The 17648-nt window shown below is 37.3% G+C and overlaps 7 protein-coding genes and 3 non-coding genes across 12 annotated transcripts; 3 read left to right on the top strand and 7 right to left on the bottom strand.

The window, feature by feature from the left end:
* Positions 1 to 328: 328 nt before the first annotated feature.
* Positions 329 to 2785, bottom strand: LOC124337970 (tropomyosin-like). Of its 2 annotated transcripts, none has more exons than XM_046792000.1 (3): positions 1826 to 2785; positions 844 to 1771; positions 329 to 782 (listed from the first exon to the last, which is right to left on the bottom strand). In XM_046792000.1, exons 2-3 carry the CDS (start codon positions 1744 to 1746, stop codon positions 630 to 632), a joined length of 1056 nt encoding a protein of 351 aa, XP_046647956.1. In that variant the 5' UTR covers positions 1747 to 1771; positions 1826 to 2785; the 3' UTR covers positions 329 to 629. The 2 variants fall into 2 exon arrangements, with proteins under 2 accessions (XP_046647956.1, XP_046647957.1); XM_046792001.1 differs by having other exon boundaries at positions 844 to 1724; positions 1826 to 2781.
* A 484-nt stretch (positions 2786 to 3269) lies between these two features.
* On the bottom strand, positions 3270 to 3341 carry Trnaq-uug. The gene has a single exon. It is a non-coding gene; the product is annotated as a tRNA-Gln (tRNA).
* Positions 3342 to 3660: 319 nt separating this feature from the next.
* On the bottom strand, positions 3661 to 3732 carry Trnaq-uug. The gene has a single exon. It is a non-coding gene; the product is annotated as a tRNA-Gln (tRNA).
* Positions 3733 to 4050: 318 nt separating this feature from the next.
* Trnaq-uug lies at positions 4051 to 4122 on the bottom strand. The gene has a single exon. It is a non-coding gene; the product is annotated as a tRNA-Gln (tRNA).
* A 357-nt stretch (positions 4123 to 4479) lies between these two features.
* LOC124337985 (succinate dehydrogenase [ubiquinone] cytochrome b small subunit, mitochondrial-like) lies at positions 4480 to 5498 on the top strand. Its single transcript, XM_046792016.1, has 3 exons — positions 4480 to 4636; positions 4820 to 5132; positions 5211 to 5498. Exons 1-3 carry the CDS (start codon positions 4597 to 4599, stop codon positions 5386 to 5388), a joined length of 531 nt encoding a protein of 176 aa, XP_046647972.1. The 5' UTR covers positions 4480 to 4596; the 3' UTR covers positions 5389 to 5498.
* On the bottom strand, positions 5435 to 6503 carry LOC124337986 (intraflagellar transport protein 43 homolog). Of its 2 annotated transcripts, none has more exons than XM_046792018.1 (6): positions 6311 to 6503; positions 6136 to 6248; positions 6014 to 6063; positions 5873 to 5945; positions 5667 to 5805; positions 5435 to 5596 (listed from the first exon to the last, which is right to left on the bottom strand). In XM_046792018.1, exons 1-6 carry the CDS (start codon positions 6320 to 6322, stop codon positions 5513 to 5515), a joined length of 471 nt encoding a protein of 156 aa, XP_046647974.1. In that variant the 5' UTR covers positions 6323 to 6503; the 3' UTR covers positions 5435 to 5512. The 2 variants fall into 2 exon arrangements, with proteins under 2 accessions (XP_046647974.1, XP_046647973.1); XM_046792017.1 differs by having other exon boundaries at positions 5873 to 5948; positions 6311 to 6478.
* A 1018-nt stretch (positions 6504 to 7521) lies between these two features.
* On the top strand, positions 7522 to 9153 carry LOC124337972 (serine-threonine kinase receptor-associated protein-like). The gene is made up of 6 exons (XM_046792002.1): positions 7522 to 7825; positions 7885 to 8175; positions 8240 to 8364; positions 8427 to 8539; positions 8604 to 8752; positions 8808 to 9153. Exons 1-6 carry the CDS (start codon positions 7702 to 7704, stop codon positions 8999 to 9001), a joined length of 996 nt encoding a protein of 331 aa, XP_046647958.1. The 5' UTR covers positions 7522 to 7701; the 3' UTR covers positions 9002 to 9153.
* LOC124337967 lies at positions 9134 to 11016 on the bottom strand. Its single transcript, XM_046791995.1, has 4 exons — positions 10867 to 11016; positions 10587 to 10806; positions 9476 to 10517; positions 9134 to 9416 (listed from the first exon to the last, which is right to left on the bottom strand). The coding sequence occupies exons 1-4, from the start codon at positions 10890 to 10892 to the stop codon at positions 9283 to 9285; spliced, it is 1422 nt and encodes a 473-aa protein (XP_046647951.1). The 5' UTR covers positions 10893 to 11016; the 3' UTR covers positions 9134 to 9282.
* Positions 11017 to 11303: 287 nt separating this feature from the next.
* Positions 11304 to 13404, bottom strand: LOC124337973 (DCN1-like protein 3). The gene is made up of 5 exons (XM_046792003.1): positions 13085 to 13404; positions 12849 to 13019; positions 12498 to 12784; positions 12164 to 12435; positions 11304 to 12103 (listed from the first exon to the last, which is right to left on the bottom strand). Exons 1-5 carry the CDS (start codon positions 13182 to 13184, stop codon positions 11941 to 11943), a joined length of 993 nt encoding a protein of 330 aa, XP_046647959.1. The 5' UTR covers positions 13185 to 13404; the 3' UTR covers positions 11304 to 11940.
* A 6-nt stretch (positions 13405 to 13410) lies between these two features.
* Positions 13411 to 17647, top strand: LOC124337989 (nucleolar complex protein 2 homolog). The gene is made up of 12 exons (XM_046792021.1): positions 13411 to 13511; positions 13585 to 13692; positions 13772 to 13940; positions 14543 to 15236; positions 15301 to 15407; positions 15465 to 15622; positions 15692 to 15917; positions 15988 to 16175; positions 16237 to 16356; positions 16416 to 16547; positions 16613 to 17086; positions 17147 to 17647. Exons 1-12 carry the CDS (start codon positions 13488 to 13490, stop codon positions 17543 to 17545), a joined length of 2799 nt encoding a protein of 932 aa, XP_046647977.1. The 5' UTR covers positions 13411 to 13487; the 3' UTR covers positions 17546 to 17647.
* Position 17648: the final 1 nt, after the last annotated feature.

Here is a 17648-nt window from a genome sequence, read left to right as displayed (position 1 = left end):
TCCATGAATGGGTCGATGGAAACACGATCGAACGTCCGTGTCCGGCACGGAGAAGTCAACGTGACTCATCAAGACGGGATCCTCCAGCAGTCCGATGGAAGATTGCAGTTGGCTGGAATCGATGATCCAGTCACGAGGGTTGAGCTAGGCCAGTCCCATCCCCTGCTCGACGTCAAAGGGAAAATGCGGATTTTCTCTTTGGTTGACAGTATCCTTGTAATAAAGTTCAGGATCAAACTGGTAGGCAGGTAAAAACTTACTGAAAAATGAAACTTTCTAAGTTATTACAAATAAATAAAATTATCAATTCAGAATATAACGAATATAATCAAATTTAATGATCAGTATATTCTTATTCGTCATTTTTACCACAAAATGAGGTGCACAGTCGTCATGCAATGGTAAAATAAACACCACATAAATTCAGACAAATATGTGATTAAAATCCCTGCATTTAATCATCTGAGTGAGATTATCAATAACACAAGAAAAGAATTGCAAAATAACATCAAGAAAACTGTGGCCATAAGTCTTTAAACATTTAAGCTCTCTGCAGCCTATTCGAGTGCTAATTAAGACTAGTGCATGTGTCTCTGTGGACCGTGATATGGGGTGAATCTGTGTCACTTTTATCCGTTGTATGGTGAACTATTTCCGGTCAAGAGACATCGAGCCGAGCGCTCCAAGTTCTCAATCTTTTGGGCTGCTTCGATCAAAGCAATCTGTTGAAGAAGCCCAATTTCCGCCAGCTTTTCTTGTGTGATATCTTGCCCCAATTGAACCTTAAACCAGATTTTATTATTTATTTTATTATTATTATATTATTATCTAATATTAGATTACCAGATAAGATAGATTTCTGTCGAGCTGTTGGCGTTTCTCAGAAAGGTTCTGACGTCGAGCCTCACACTCGCTCCTACCCATGGAGATTCTTTGTTCCAGGTCCAATTGAGTCCGTGCAAGCTCACTTTGTCGGTTGGCGTTCAGTCTTTCGGCTTCTTGAGCTTCGATCAAGGCTCGATTATTTAACTGACTCAATTCTTCCAGCTCTTTTTGCAGTGATGAGATCCGCTCTTCTTCTTCAGGAAGGTTTGAGACGGTGGCTGAAGCATCTTCGTCCGATGAACTTCCATCATCTTCGTCATCGAGAGCTTTGGCTGTTGCGTACTCGAGTTTCCGTCGACATATACTCAATTGAAGTTCCCTCAACGCACATTCGATTTCGAAACGTTTTGTGCGAGTAGTTTTAGCGATGGCAGTTTTCTTGACTAGGTCCTCGTTACTTTTTACTGATGAGGCTCGACACTGGATTAGTTCCTCTTCAAGACATTTTATAACTTGCTCTAATGCCATCAACTCACGGACTTCGCTTTCGGAGCGCAATCCTTCGTTAGTCCGTTCGAGCTGGACCACTTCGGCCTCTAGTTTGGCCAGTGTCTGTTGGCTGGCGACTAGTTGTTGCTGGCATCTCATGGCCTCTTCTTCCATTGACTGGGATGATAACTGAATAGATGACGGCCGATTGGCTTCTCTGCTTCCGTTGAATGTTAACTGCAAATAAAATTCACTCGTCGCCAAACGATTTCGATTGGAGTCTTCATTTCTGTTGGGAGAAAACTGATTCTGTTGCTGAAATTCGGTCTGGTTATCACTGGGGCTCCGCAATTGCGGAATGAATATTGGTATTGGCAATAGAAAATCCGATCCGTCGTCCATCATATGGTCTTTACCAAAAACGAAAAGCATAGTCAAGATAGGAGGGAAAAAAAGTCTTTATTTTAATTATTCAGTGCGTGACAACGGTGCCGATTATAACGAGTCTTACCTGACAACGTCAACATAACGCCAGAGAAATTGCAGCGTGTGTTCAAAGTGTGATGAGCTAGATAAAATTTTTCAAACGAAGATAAACTTTTAATTCACCGACACTTGAACGTTAAAGGGTTTGAGTTAGTTATTAGTTTGGTGGTTTCTAGTTTACGCATGTGCACTTGTGAGAGCGTGACGGGTGTAATGTTGCGAGCACAGTTTTGGACATCCCTCGTCCCTGGTTTCCCACAGCTGAAACAGCTACACGGAAACAGAGGGAAAAACAAAACACACACGGAACGTGAACTTTTCTGGCGCAAGGGCTGAGTCAACACGAGCCGCAAGCCGATAATAAAGTGACAACATTCAGTATTGCTGTAACCTGAACATGTACATAATTTAAATAGAAGGGCCACTCCATCTAAATATTCAATGCCTCTTATACATGGGCTACATCAAGTTCTATCTGCAAACCAACGTGATGCGGTGTTATTTTTCAGCTCGTTTTCGAGGGGAACCCAAACAAAAATAGTTTTCTCAAAAAACAACACAAAAAACCAAACACGGCCAGATATATTATACGCTGCAGTGAGTGGAATGAAGCTAGTGGTTAAACCACTTCCCAAGCACAAAACGCGATCCAACACTTTTCGTTTCCTTCAATTTCGTCAACAGTTTTTCTTGTTAAATTGTGTAACAGAGAAGAGATTTTACCAAATAATAAAACTAAACTAGTACTCGTAGCAGAACTCTGTAAGATAGAAGATAGTCAACTGAAAAAACGAACACACCTTACTATCAGAACCTACTTGTACACAACTGGTTCACAGCTTTTGTGGGATGGCGCGATAAAGCGGCATTGTTACCATAGCAACTGTGTGTTTGCTACGGAGTTTGACCCAAGTTTCTCGTTTCATCAAAGGGTAATGAAATAAAACGCTTGAACATAACCGTATACTCGCTTTGATTGCCTTATCATGAATGTGTAAGTTAGCAGAGTGATGCAGCATTTCTTTAATAAAAATGTCGAGAAATGAAATCAATTTTATTTGGATCTGTTTTGGCTTTTATCACTGGCTTTAAAAAAAAAATTTTAGAAGGTTTTCGAAAATAAAAACGTGGCAGTATATGCTGGCAAGCCGTTCGTTCCACATATCAGGAATTTTTAATGGGTAATAGCATATCCTAATGTCATTAGCAAGCTGTGTAATGGTTTAAATTAAAATACGAATGCTAATGATTAACAGCTCAACAATTCATAGTTTAATACTGCAGATCTTGCCGTAGATTACAAAGGGTTTGTTACAAATAGAATTATTTAATAGACCAATGAGTGAATGAGCCTTATCACATCTATATATAATGGGAAATAATATTATTATTATTAAAATAAAATGTTTTGCTTACCGCTAACAATAAGCACGATTTTTGGAAATTTTTAGAAAGAAAGAAAAAAGAAGAGGTCCTACTGAGAATCGAACTCAGATTATCAGAGTCAAAGTCTGATGTGCTAACCATTACACCATAGAACCTTGTCTCCTCTAGAGAAACGCTACATAGCATTTCGTGTTTTTATTTAGGTTTTTGTAGTACTAAAATTTGCATAATTTGCATAATTCGCTGAAATTACGTACGTACTACTAGGGTTAAAATTTTCGCACTTTTGGCGAGGTCTACGAAGATTTTTTTAGTGGTGAACCCCTAATTTTAACATGAAATTTATATTAACCAATTAACCCTATCACATCTTTGTTCCATATGAAACGATTTTTAATAATTACTAAAATCAATAAATTTAGCACAGTAATAAACCCAATTGTTTAAAATTAAAAAACAAAAAAAAAATCAGACAGGTCCTACTGAGAATCGAACTCAGATTATCAGAGTCAAAGTCTGATGTGCTAACCATTACACCATAGAACCTTATTCTCACTTGTCAAACACTAGTAATGTTTCATGTTACATTGTCAGGTTTTTAATGGATAGTAATCAATTAATCATCCTTATACCAAACAGCTGTGCAATGGTTCAAGCAATACTATTGCTCATGACAAAACTGCTCAGAAATCAGAAGATTTAAAGGGTTTGTATAAATATGTATAAATATAAAATACAAATTATACCAATGAGCACTATCACATCTTTATACAACAGGAAATAGTTGTACTTATTATTACTAAAATCAAACATTAGCACAGTAATAAACCCAATTGTTTACAATTAAAAAAAAAAAAATCAGACAGGTCCTACTGAGAATCGAACTCAGATTATCAGAGTCAAAGTCTGATGTGCTAACCATTACACCATAGAACCCTGTTCATGGATGATTGACAAAGACTCCATATGTACGAAATTTTTCTTGGTTCCAGTCCTTCTGAAGAAAACAATTATAATCAATTAATTATAGAATCTCTCTTCTTCACTTTAAAACAGAGTTTAAAAAAATTATCTGGTCAATTAATGATATCTAATTAATTTGTATATCTTCCCCTACTTGAAAGCCTTTTTGCAGAATTTTTTGTTTGGTTTTTTATTTCATTTTTTTTTTCTTTTGGCTAAGCAAAATTTATTAATTTATTATCAAGCTACATTTACTTTGTAGTTTGTTATCCACTATCCATTCATTCCATGTGGCTAAAAAGGCAAAGTAGGCCTAGTCTTGAGTTTTCCATACACACTTGCAATTTGCAAAGCACAGGACCATCTCAAAGTGGCGTAAATGAGAACTAGATTTTCGTCTGCAGTATCCGACCGATCCGACTGTTATTTTGATAAAAAGACAGAAAAATGGCCGCAATGATGTCCGTTTGCAGAAACTTTGGGAAAGGTAACTTACTTTACAAAGATTTCCAAATGTTGCTCGTTGAAAACAGCTTTAGTCCCAGTATAATTTAAATCCAAATCCCGAGCTCTGACTAAATTTTATGAGTAATGTGTTATTAGGCATAGATCAATCTTACTGACCAATACGTTTCATGGACGTAATTTGTTTTACTTACTTTATTTACAGTGGGGTTACACAGTCGCTTGATACTTGGAAATCCCTGTTTAGCTGCTCTTTCAAAAAAAAACATTATATTTTATGAGAATAAAATTGTGCCTGTATCGCAGAATGCACTTCATTCTGTGAAAAACTTCACTGTGGGTCCCAAGGCTCTTGCCGAGACAGCCTCTTGTAAGTCAGCAGATGATCACACAAAACTTTGGACATTAGAAAGAGGTTTAGCACTTGCTCTGGTCCCTCTTGTACCTGCAGCATTTCTATTCCCTTCCGCAGCAATGGATTACTTGCTTGCTATTTCTTTCACACTGCACGCTCATTGGTAAAACAAAAAATTCTTACTCTTCAAAATAGAAAATTCTTAAGAAAGTCTTCTAAAAAAAACTTGCAACATTTCTAGGGGTTTGGAGACTATTGTAGTAGACTACATGAGACCAAAAGTGGTTGGCCCTGCATTAGCCAAACTTGGTGTTGCTGTTGTTTATGGAATTTCAGTTTTCACTCTTGGTGGACTTTTCTATTTTAATTATTCTGATGTAGGAATTGTTAATGCTATCAAAATGTTTTGGAAGTTGTAAAAACATCAGGGAGTAAGAAAGAATATGCATACTACATTACAATGGGCTTTGTTTCAGAAGTGTGCATGTTATGTATTAGAATGTCCAATAAAAATAAAACAAGTTGTAAATATGAGTAATTGTACTAAAAAGGAGATTTGTCTCTACCCAAGGATAATTCAGGCACCATTTCAGCAAATAAAACATCCCAATTCCATGGTACATCTGCCTGATTGTTAAATCAAAAGAAAATTGATAACATTAATAGAAAAGCATGTGTGAGTATTCTACGGTCATACTTCTTTCAATTGAGACTCAGGTAATATATTTTTTGTTAGAATCCTTAAATCTACCCCTTCTAAATATTGAGCCATATTTTGTTTAGAAATGCTATTGGCATTTAACTCTTTGTATGCAGCAGCTCGGTTATGATTTTCTCTAAAATAATAATTAAAACTCAATAAAAATTTTGATGAAATGTTTTTGAATAACTGTAGAATTTTACGTTTTTAAGTTGCTGACAATGTTGAGATCATCTACATCTTCATTGCTTAAGTCACTGGTGGTTGAAACAGGAACTTCTAAATTATTTCCATTACATAGTTAAATATCTTCAAAAATTGGTACAAATGATTATAGGCTGTACCTTCTTCTGATTCTTGCTTCTTCAATTTTATGGAAGAAAACCTCTTTTCTCTGCAAGATATCAATACCAATATGGATTAGAATTAGTTTATTTACTAAACTAGATGGGACTCAATGACTCACAGTGCGCTGAAAGCTTTGTTCGACTGTTGTGTTTCATCCGCCCATCCACCCTGCTTCTTGAATCTTGACGTTGTTTTTGTTCCATTGCTCTTAATAGGAGACGTCGATTTTTTCTGTCAAGATTACAAATGTTAAGTTTAACACAAATTAGGTACGTATTGAAATTTTACATTACATCTTCGTGCATTTGAGAAACACTTTGTAGCTAAAATTCAAAATTGACAGCAAGAGCCAAGTCAGCACCTTTTTAGCCTACAACTCTAACAAGTCGAGTGTTGGTTTCTATGGTTACTTGCCATGGCGTTCCTGGTGGTGCTTCAGGGCAACTAAATTTTACTTTTCGCAGAATGGTTACCTCTTACCTGAGCAAGGTAAACTGGGTTTAAATAAGGCTTATTATATTTGATCTACAAATTACAATAATTTATAGTTTTAGCTACGATTTATTTGCTTAACTTATTAACTGTCGTTTCAGTGCTACATAGATAAAATCGAAATATCACTATATTTTCATTAACACCGTTTACTCATTTTGTCATTTAACTCCCACTTTACTAGGCTACCAATTACTTTAGTTCTAGTAATGAAAAATGTTCTTGATGTTCCCTTGAAACATTGTTTGCGATTTTTGGCATAACAAATATTTGGGCTGCTTGTACATTTTACACATTCAATATTTATTTAGCGTTTTTCTAAAAATGAAAAAAATTTAGCTGAGAAAGCAAGAAAGTACTAAATGATACATTCAGAATAAAAAAATGCAATTACGTTTTAGCCGTTTACACCTTACAGTATACTTTAACAGTTAAGATTTGTCCGCTATGATTTTCCGCACAGTGCTTCATCCGATCCATAGTAGGAAGTCAGTAAGTACATTTATGGAAACCGGAAGCTCTTGTTTTTGTGCGCACCTTAACTTTGTGTATAACAACCTTTAGCTTAATTATGTCTACATAATACTCAGACAGTTCTTGCAGTTCTTTTAATCGTAAAATTTTACCATCCGTTCAATAACGCCACATGACGTACGTTTTAACTATAAATCTATAATTCTTTCTACGTCAACAAAATGAACTTTTTAAAGGCTGAAATGCAGCCGTACAATACCTATGAACGGTACAGTAATTAAATCATATTAGATTATTGTGATTTTTCCCAATGAAAAATCTATGTCATCGGCTCAGATCACACTGTTCGTCGTTTACCTTTTTAACCACGCATTAAAATCGGCTCAGAAAGGATTGATTTTGCGTGCTGAGTGTGAATAATCAATTGGGGGCATTCTTCTTAAAAAGTGAGTTGACGTCACTCTTGCACAATTGCATAAGTCCTGCATTGCTATCGGTATTGGCCACAGATGGCGTCAAATGCCGGGATAATTTTCCCTATGATCCTAGTGTTCTGCAGTCGGCAACACCGACAACCGACAACCTGCTAAGTTAGCCAAGGGGCTTTAATTTACCATCAATTCCCCAATTTGTGGCTTCTTTTGTAGTTTGACTGCCCGATCAAGTAATTTCCCATCTCGACTCTGACCGTATTAAATAACCAAATAACTTTGGGATAATGGCAGTTCCTACTACATTACGACAAACACCCTTAACTTGCAGTGGACACACTAGGCCTGTCGTTGACTTGGCTTTCAGCGGTTTCACGGAGAAAGGTTACTTTCTTATATCAGCATGCAAAGGTATTTGTTAATATATTTCATTTCATGGTTTATCCATTAACCGTTATAGAAAAATGTAGATGGAAAACCCATGATGAGGCAAGGAGATACTGGTGACTGGTTGGGCACATTTGAGGGCCACAAGGGAGCTGTATGGGGAGTTGCTTTAAGCCAAGATGCCAGCAAAGCTGCATCAGGTGCTGCTGATTTCATTGCTAAAGTCTGGGACGCTGTAACAGGGGAAGAAATATATTCCTTCCAACATCAGCATATAGTCAAATGTGTGGCCTTTTCCCCAGACGGGAGCTTGCTTGCTACTGGAAGCAATGAAAAGCTTCTTCGCATTTATGACTTGAATAATCCAACTGCTGGTAAATAAAGTACTTGAAAAATTATTTAAGAAACACAAAACATGAAGCTTCTCTTTTTTTTTAGATCCATTCATCATATCTGGCCATACCTCTGGATTGAGACATATTGCATTTCTTGGTAAGGGAGAGAAGATAGTTAGTTGTGCTGACGATAGAACCGTTAGATTTTGGGAACGTTCAACGGGAAAGGTAAAGACTATTTAATCTTTTTACGTCTTCTCAAATTAAAATTGTTAATATTCCGTTTACAGGAAATTCACCGTATAGATTTTACCTCGATCCCTAATGGCATTGAAGTTTCTAACGATGATTCCATATTGACGGTCGCTAGCGGGAACACAGTCAGCTTCTGGAATACAACCAGGTAAACGACAAATAGGTTTTCATTTTACATACTTTGCTTAATAACTTCTTGTTGCAATCATCAGCTTTGAAAAAATAAAAGAATATCAAGTGCCTAGCCAAGTCCATTCGGCCTCATTACATCCTTCACGCTCAGTCTTTGTATGCGGTGGCGAAGACTTTAAAATGTATAAAATGGATTATTCCAATGGACAGGAAATAGAATCGTTTAAAGGTAAATCTTGTCTATAGACAGTAGTTGTGTTTATTAACAATATCTTTTTTTTTAGGTCACTTTGGCCCAGTTCATTGCGTCCGTTTTTCTCCCGATGGTGAATTATACGCGTCAGGATCAGAGGATGGAACTCTTCGTTTATGGCAAACTACCGTTGGTAAATCCTATGGTTTGTGGAAGTGTAGCAGCGATACTCCTACTTCATCCGAAATTCTGTCTTCACCTGCTAAAACCGAAACTGTGGCATGAAGTGGAGCAGAGGAAATGACCAAGTTATATTCCTTTTTGTTCCCAGTTATAACCTCAGTGATCTTATTCACACCACGATAACAGTGGTCACTCGACTTGTAAAGACAATATCATTTTTGAGCCATCAGGAAATACAAGGAATCCATCCATTCCTTAAACTTAAATACAAATTTCGAAAAGGCAATGACAACACGGTTCAATGTGAAGCACGAATTAGGTATACAGTAGGCGTAAATCCAGAAACAAAAACTCTTATAAGAATTATTTCGAACGCTTGTTAGTTAGATCTTCACTTTGACATCTGGGTGTAATGGCTTGCTTGCTCGACGATTACGTGATAAACCTAATCGAATTCCTGTTGAAGGAGAATTTGAATTTCCATTTGAAAAAATATTTGCACCACCGCCGGCTTTACCTTTGAAAGAAAAAAGTTCAACACTTGAAAAGTAATTAATTGGCTTGTGATTGATTTACCTGGTGGTTTCCATTTCACTGCAACCCTCAATGGCGGACTAGGTGGCTTGAAGATGTGAACAGGATCTTGTGTAATTTGGGTGTTCTTGGAAGGTACCGCTTCAAAACCTCCGAGTTCGTCGTTTTTAAGAAGGCCGTTGTCGACTATCGTAGAATGAATTATTCCTGTGGGTTTCGATGAATCAAATGATTCATCTCTACATTGCTTAAGATTTGTCACATCTCTTTTCGAGTTCGTCTCAGGCTTCTTTTTTAATTGCAGTTTTTGTTTCAGGACTTTCGTTGCCTTTTTGGCAGTTTTGGTAGGAGATACTGCTTCCGCTGACACTGGTCGAATTTTATTTGAATCTTCAGAAATGTGTTGAAGCGCGGAAATTCTTGGGTATTCTTCAGCTTTTTCTGATTTATGGTCGTCTTTTGATACTTTGATTTTTTCTTTTACAGATGTGTGAATGTTATTCTCTAGGGCAACTGGTAATTCACTGTCTTCATTGATTGAAGCAACTAGAACTAAGTTCTGGCAATTTTGGATAAGTTGTTCAGGTAATGACCTTTCCACCATTTTTGTGCAGGGGGATAGTCTAAGTAGCGGTGGAAGTGAAGTATCTTCACTATCATCTACTGAAAGTTTTGTAATGGATTCAACACTACCACAGGTATTCAACTTTTCATCTTCTTTACTTTCAATTTTGATCTTCTTATTTTTTGCTTTATCACTTTCACTGATGATCCTTCGTTTGGTTACTCTTTCTTCATTTGTTTTAAGGGGTTTGAAATCCTCATCCTCATCCTCACTAACTATCTTCTTTTTCGACTCATGTTTTTGACACATGTTTTTCACTGTAGCAGATAGCTCAAAAGTGGTTCCACAGATTTCAGAGTCTGAAGAGTCACTCAGTTCATGAGGAGAAAGACATTCACACGTGGATGCGATAACTGTATCTTGTGACGAAATGCTGTGAATTATCAAATCAGGTTCTGCTATGGAAAAATCAATCTCTTCCACAATCTTTGATCCAGCAAATATGGGAGGCTGAATTGCCTTGAAAAAAAAAATGCATGCAAAGCATAAGATATTAAGTAAAAAAATGATAATATTTTAAATTCAAACCTTTGTTGATTGATCTGAAATGGGTTTTAGTTCTGTGAATTTCGATTTATTAGACAACTTAGTTTCCTTTCTTGAACCTAGCTTCAATTTACTCAGTTTTGGAGGTTTCGATGCAGTGGCAGAGGGTTTTGAAACCTTAGTGTTGACAACGAAATCGTTGTCACTATCATCTGATGATCTATCGCCATTCATGGCTGCATAATTTATCACTTTCCGAGTTCTTAAAAGAGATATAAAAATAAGTCAGCATGCATTTGTTCCATGAGTTATCAAGTAGTACCTGGTATTTGGCTTTGCAACTTCCATTTTAAGCACATTGAAAAGTAAGACCTTCAATCAAATTCCAAACAAAGATTACGCCTTGTTTGAAATAGCGGCGAAAATCTCTCTCTCTCGGTTAGTCTTCAAGTGTAGTCTGCTATCACTTCAGAGCCGCCTGGCGGTCAGATTCAGAAGGGGGAGGGTCGGAGGGAGAATAAACGGGAAACGGAGGATGGGCATGGGATACAGGCCTGCGCTGCCTGAACAGGGTTATAATTTTCTAAAATCTGGTTTATTGAGTTCTAGTTTGCGGCTGGTTTGCGGTTTCCTTTTTTTTAACAAACAACAACATAAAAATAATTATAAACTAAATATATATGTATGTTGGGTTGGTTGAGGATTTATATAAGGATGCCACTTCACTAACTACAAAGTTTTCAAACTAAGAACAAACAATTTCATCTGTATAAGCCAAAGGCTTACATTCACATCTGTATTGATGTCTTCATCCACAGTGGTCTAAGAATAGCACATAAACAAGTAGAAAGCAATCAACAGTCACAGGAAAAATACCGATTTTACATAAACACACAAACAGGCTTACGGTACGTTACATTCGGGAAAAAAGGGTGGGTATACAGAAATACCAATATATACCTACTCTTTAGAGTGGCAATCATGGTCAATCAAATTGTTACCAATCAAAGACAGTTCTTCTCAAACTACAGTATAAACAATTGGAGAAAATAAAGGTGGTTTGAGAAAGACACGATATTTCAAAGACGTGAACAAGAGGGGCCGTTTAAAAAAGAGGGACATTGGCAGGTCAGTACTCTGTACGGCGAAAGTCGTCAAGGAATCACAGCAGATATTGTTTTCATAGTATAAATGAGAGTCAAGGTGGACGAAGATTCAAAGTAAACTAACCGATACAAATACGAATTCAATAACTCACTCATCCATCAGCAATTATCATGTCTTAAAAAACCACATAGTTAATACACTCATCTGAAACGATTCAAGGTGAGAAGAGAGAAAAACTTAATACAGCAAAGCGAAACGAATACGGGAAGAAGCTGAGGGTTGATCACCATCAGTGTAGTTCTTCCTTGGCGTGCAGCACATTTTGGTTGGCTCGATCATTGGCCCATTCAACGAAATCGTCAAAAAGGCTAGGCCAAGCTTCTGTGTCGTCGTAGCGGGAAAGATCATTTCCCACAGCGTCCACTAAGTGTAGAAACATGCACCATGTATCCCTGAAGAAGAGAATTTAAATTTAAATTGCATTGAAATGCCCAACTGTTGGTGATTTGTACCTGGGTATAGCTCGAACAGGTGGAGGAGACTGTTCAAGAAATTCGATCCAACGATCAAGGAGAGGGACGGGTCGATGAGTAAATACAAGCCGCCAAAGTGAAACGGCTACATCAACAGGCAAAGAGCGTTGACCACACTCTACATCCAGAGCGAAGCGAAACGCATAGCGGTAAACGTCACTGAAAACTTCGCTGTCCTCTACTTCTTTTACTAATTGTTCTAAGCTGAACTTGAGACTACGAGGCGAATCTGTTCCTAATAGTCGACATCCCTGGATAAATGATTACACATTAATTTCAATTTTTTAAATAAATTATTTGTTAGTGTTGTTACTTGTAAGAATTCATTCTTGCTGAGCTTGCCCATTTGAGCTGCATCGCACTTCCATGCAAATAAAAGAATACGAAAGTCGTCAGCCGCTAAATCCAAATCAGCACACAGATGAAGTATTCCATCAGTGGTTATGGCATCTTCAATCCTGTCTTCAGTATTTCCACAGTAGCTTTCATAGAAGGCCACTAAATTGTTTTCTGACACTTCCACTGCACTAGTTCCATTCCCCATTCCACCAGTGCTTAATGCACCATTGATGGTATTGTTGTTTGTCTTCTTAATATCACCTGTTTGAGATGTAAAATTTAGTAAGTGTATGGGTGGCTTCATAACAAAGAAATGTTTATTCACCTGAGCTATTACTCCCTCTTCCAACCAGTGGTGGAATGAGCACATAGAAGGGCCTACGCATCTCCCCTTTAGAGTCTCTAGCATCCAACCCACTTCCATTCACATATGTTTCAGAGCTGATGACCAGGTTAGAGTCCTCTAGCTCTTCCGATTGTGAAGGACGGTATGTATCTGTGTGACCATGAAAAAGGATTGGGTTACACAAAGGTACATTATAAATTAAATTTTCAACTAACCAGAGTCTTCTAGTTTACTTGATGAAAGAGAATAATTTCCAGGAGCAACGGATGATCTGGTATTCGCCTCACTTTTAACACAGGAGCAGCAATTCCCCATGGATGGATTTCACAAACCCGAATCGCGCGCTATAGCCTCACAACTTCAATCCCTTCCCTTCGATTCACTTTTTCTTTTTAAATCGTAACTAGCACATCACCATTGAGCCCTGATCTCGTTTTAAGTGAAAATCTCGTAAGATATAAAGCTACCCAATATATAAAGGAGAATCATGTAGAAAATGAAAGGAAAACCCTGGCACACAAAACACTTGTGGGGGGAGGGGGTGACGTTTAGTCCGAAGCACACAGGCATCACAAAGCCTCCTTGCGTCCGAAAAATACACTATACACTAGATTCAAAATGGCGGACGAAAACGAAACTTCAGTATGTATACAACTCCACATTATTTAAATTTTAAATTAATAATTCAAGCTTTCATATTGCCACTTTCATTTAGGCCCCTGTAATTACTGTGGAAGAGCCACTTGATTTGATTCGCCTAAGTCTCGATGAAAGAATTTACGTCAAAATGCGAAATGAACGAGAGTTGAGAGGCCGGCTACATGTAAGTCGAGCACATTAAATTGCTTTTTGCTATAAAATGTGTTCCCAAAATATATTGTATTATTGTTTATGGTCCATAGGCATATGATCAACATTTGAACATGGTGCTAGGTGAGGTAGAAGAAACAGTAACCACTGTTGAAATTGATGAAGAAACTTATGAAGAAGTTTACAGAACAACTAAACGCAACATTCCCATGCTCTTTGTACGTGGAGATGGTGTGATTCTGGTCTCCCCTCCAATGAGGGGTTCAGTTTGACAAATTAACTCAAATTCTTTCATTGTTTTGAAATGTCAAAGGCTGAATACATTGCTTTCTGATTATCTAATTAGACCACATGTCGTGTCACTATAATTTAAGAATTCCCTAACTGTGTTTACAGTTATGATGCATTTAGGCTCTTTAATGACATATGCCTTGCATAAATAGAATATGTTAACTGTGTTAAAAACTTCATACAATAATTGGGTTTAAACTATGATAATATGATGATATGATACTACTTTTTTTTAGAAAAGGAATGTTAGAGTTAAATATGGTAAGAGATTTTAAAAGATAAATAGAACAACGACTGTTCATAGTTTAAAACGACTAGAATTAAAAATTTATAATAACAAAAGCCTAGGCCTATATTTGATTTCCACGGAAAAATTTGAAACTTTTTAGTCCAATCCAGACGGCTTTTCAGTAAACCAATGAAATTGCCCGAAACTGTTTTCTTCCAAAAAACAAATGACAGTCTACCATTTTAAGTCGTCTGCTCTTAGACACGGCTGCGACACGTGTTGTCCATCGTAAGCGTAAGTTAAAAGTGGTGTTACTTTTACATTTTCATTTTGACAATCGTTTGTGTGCTCAACATGAAGAAACAATCTAAAACCAATAGCAAATTTGTTGGGAAACCTAAAGGTGGACCTATCAAGAAACCAATCCAAAGCCAAACAAAAAAATTAAATGGTAACAATGTCGCCGTTGTTAAAGATCAGAAATGGGCGAAATTGAGCCTCGACGAGTTTATTAACTCATCAGAAAGTGAAGACAACACTTCAAGCATTGACGAAGACTCCACAAAATCAGATGTAGAAGCTGGAGAAGAAATTGAAAGTGAAGTAGACGAGGAAGATGAAGAAGATGATGAAGATGATGAAATTGACGAAGAAGATGAAGATATGGATGAAGCAGATGAAGACGATGAAGAAATGGATGAAGCTGATGAAGATTCGGAAGATGAAAGTGGTGATGAATCAGATGACAATACAGCTGTGAAGAAACACAAGAAAACACTGGACAAACTAAAAAATACTGATCCAGAATTTTATCAGTTTCTGTCTGAAAATGATCGTGAATTGCTTGAGTTTGGCTCTAGCGACAGTGAAGATGATGAAAGAGGAGGGCAGCTCCATGAACTGCCTAAACCTGAAGAATTAGAACTTGGCAGTGATGAGTCTGATTTTGAAGACAAAGAAAGTGCTGCCAAAAGACAAAAAAATGTCATTACACAGAGTATGGTTGATAAATGGCAGCAAGAACTTCAAGATCCCAAGTAATTTCCATTTTATATTAGATATTTATTAAAAGTGACACTTATTCATTTCATTCTCTTTTAGATCTATAAAAACAATTGTTGACGTTGTGAGCGCTTTCCGAAGCGCTGTACACTCTGTCACTGAAGAGAAAGAAGGAGCTACCAGATTTGTTGTTCAAGGGAGTGCTGGTAATTTGTTATTAATTGTGAAGTTAACTATCTCTCACCATTTATTTCCTTTAATAGCCTTCAACGCAGTTGTCCGTTTGTGCATTGTTGATCTGATCCCAGCTTTGAAAAGAATTTTGAAGTCACCCGCTGATGAAAAGCTGAACTTAGAAAAATGCAAAAGTTGGACCAAACTCAGATTACATGTGAAATCTTATTTAGCTGATATCATACGGGTAAGGGGAAGAAAACGATGATGAAAGAACTAATCCGGTCAACTAACCTGTTTGTTTTTTCTATAACAGTTACTGGGATCTCTGACAGAATCTTCTCTTTTGTCGGTTATCCTTAAGCATATACATCAATTGATACCGTTTTACACAGCCTTTATAAAGTTATCGCGTGTACTATGCAAACGCTTGGTTACAGTTTGGTGTTCAGCCGAAGACACGATTCGAGTACTCGCTTTCTTGTCCATTTTACGGTTAGCTCGTACACTGCCAGGTCAACTGCTTGAACCGATCATCAAAGGTATTTCTGCTTTCTTCTAATTTTGTTTCCCCTCTGATAACTATATTATTCTACTGAAATTTTTAAATAGCAATGTACCTAAGTTATGCTCGGAATTGCAAGTTTACTTCTCCTTCCACGTGGCCCGTCATTAACTTTATGCGTCGCTCTCTCGTGGAGCTAATGGCTCTTCAAGAAGCTTTAACCTACAAGCACGCATTTCTCTACATCCGCCAACTGGCAATCCATTTACGAAATGCAATTACTTCTAACAAAAAGGTTATAACATTTCTACACCGGACCGAATTGTCTTTTTACATTTTTGAATTTTGTATTGCAGGATGCTATCTTGACTGTGTACAACTGGCAGTTCGTTCATTGTCTACATCTTTGGGGCGCATTGCTTGGTGCCCTTCCTGATAGTCAGTTGCTGAAACCTCTTTTGTATCCACTTGTTCAGGTGAGTTGAAAAGTTAGCGTTGTTGCAACTTATACTTGATGAATATTTGCTTGATTTAGATTGCGATTGGCACAATCAATCTAGTACCAACCGGGAAATATTACCCTCTAAGATTTCAAGTCGTCTCAATTTTAAACCAGCTCTCTGTAGATACGGGCACTTACATACCTGTCCTTTCATTTTTATTAGAGGTAAGCTTGGTTTATTGAACATTTGACAATTCCATTATTTCATTATAATTCAAATTTCTGAGCAGATTCTGCAAAATCACAAATTCGAGAAAAAGCCATCTAAGGTTTCCATGAAACCGCTTGAACTTAGTTGCGTCTTACGAGTATCCCAATCACAGATGGGTGAAAGCGGTTATAGAGACGCTATCATAGACTTGCTGTATGATCACTTACTGGAAACTTTGCAATGCCAGTCCCATTCCTCAGCTTTCCCTGAAATTGCCTTGCCTGTCATTTTGCAACTTAAGCAGTTCATCAAAAAGTGCACATTAGCCAACTTCACAAAAAAGATGAAGCAGTTAATGGAGAAAGTTCAGGAAACATCTCAATTCATCGAGAAGCAGCGTAGCCAAGTTCACTTTGATTTGGCAGACACCAAGGCCGTTCTAGCCCTCGAGAACCAGATTAAACAAAGCGGTACTCCACTCACCAACTACCACAACTCATGGAAAAAGATGAGAGACAGGGAATTGGCAATTAAGATTGCTAAAAAACCAGAGGTAATGAAATTATTTCAAGCTATTTCCAGCATTTATTTAATGTTCTGTTGAATTTTGTAGAATGACAAAGAAGCCGGCATTCCAGTTATGAGGAAAACAGTCATTGGATCTAAACAGTCCAATGAAAACGACAGTGATGATGACGGCGAATTTGACGAACTTTTCCCCTCTGACTTGTCGGAAGACGAAGACGACGAAAACCGCTTCTTACTTAAAGAGGAGAGAGAGTCGAAACCGAAAACAAAAAATCCAGAGGAATCCAAAAAACGCAAAGAGAAGGTACAGGTTGAAGAGCCTAAAAAGAAAGTGAAGACCAAGAAGACAAAGACTGTGGAACCCACAGAGGAAGAAGAGGAAATTGCTGATGGTGAAGATATCGCTGATGAAGTAACGGACTTTAATATGTCTGATGAAAGCGAGCATGAAGATGACGAAGAAGAAAGTGACGAAGACGAATGAATTTAAAGCATTCTGCTGATTTGTTGTACTTTAATGCGTCACACGTTTGTCAATTGATTTCTGATAACAATAAACCAACAGACAAAAAGCGGTTTTATAGTTG

This window comes from Daphnia pulicaria, chromosome 4 (genome assembly GCF_021234035.1).
Source record: "Daphnia pulicaria isolate SC F1-1A chromosome 4, SC_F0-13Bv2, whole genome shotgun sequence".
NCBI lineage: Eukaryota > Metazoa > Arthropoda > Branchiopoda > Diplostraca > Daphniidae > Daphnia > Daphnia pulicaria.
Note: the sequence above shows the minus strand (reverse complement) of the source record. Positions and strands in the feature narration are given on the sequence as shown.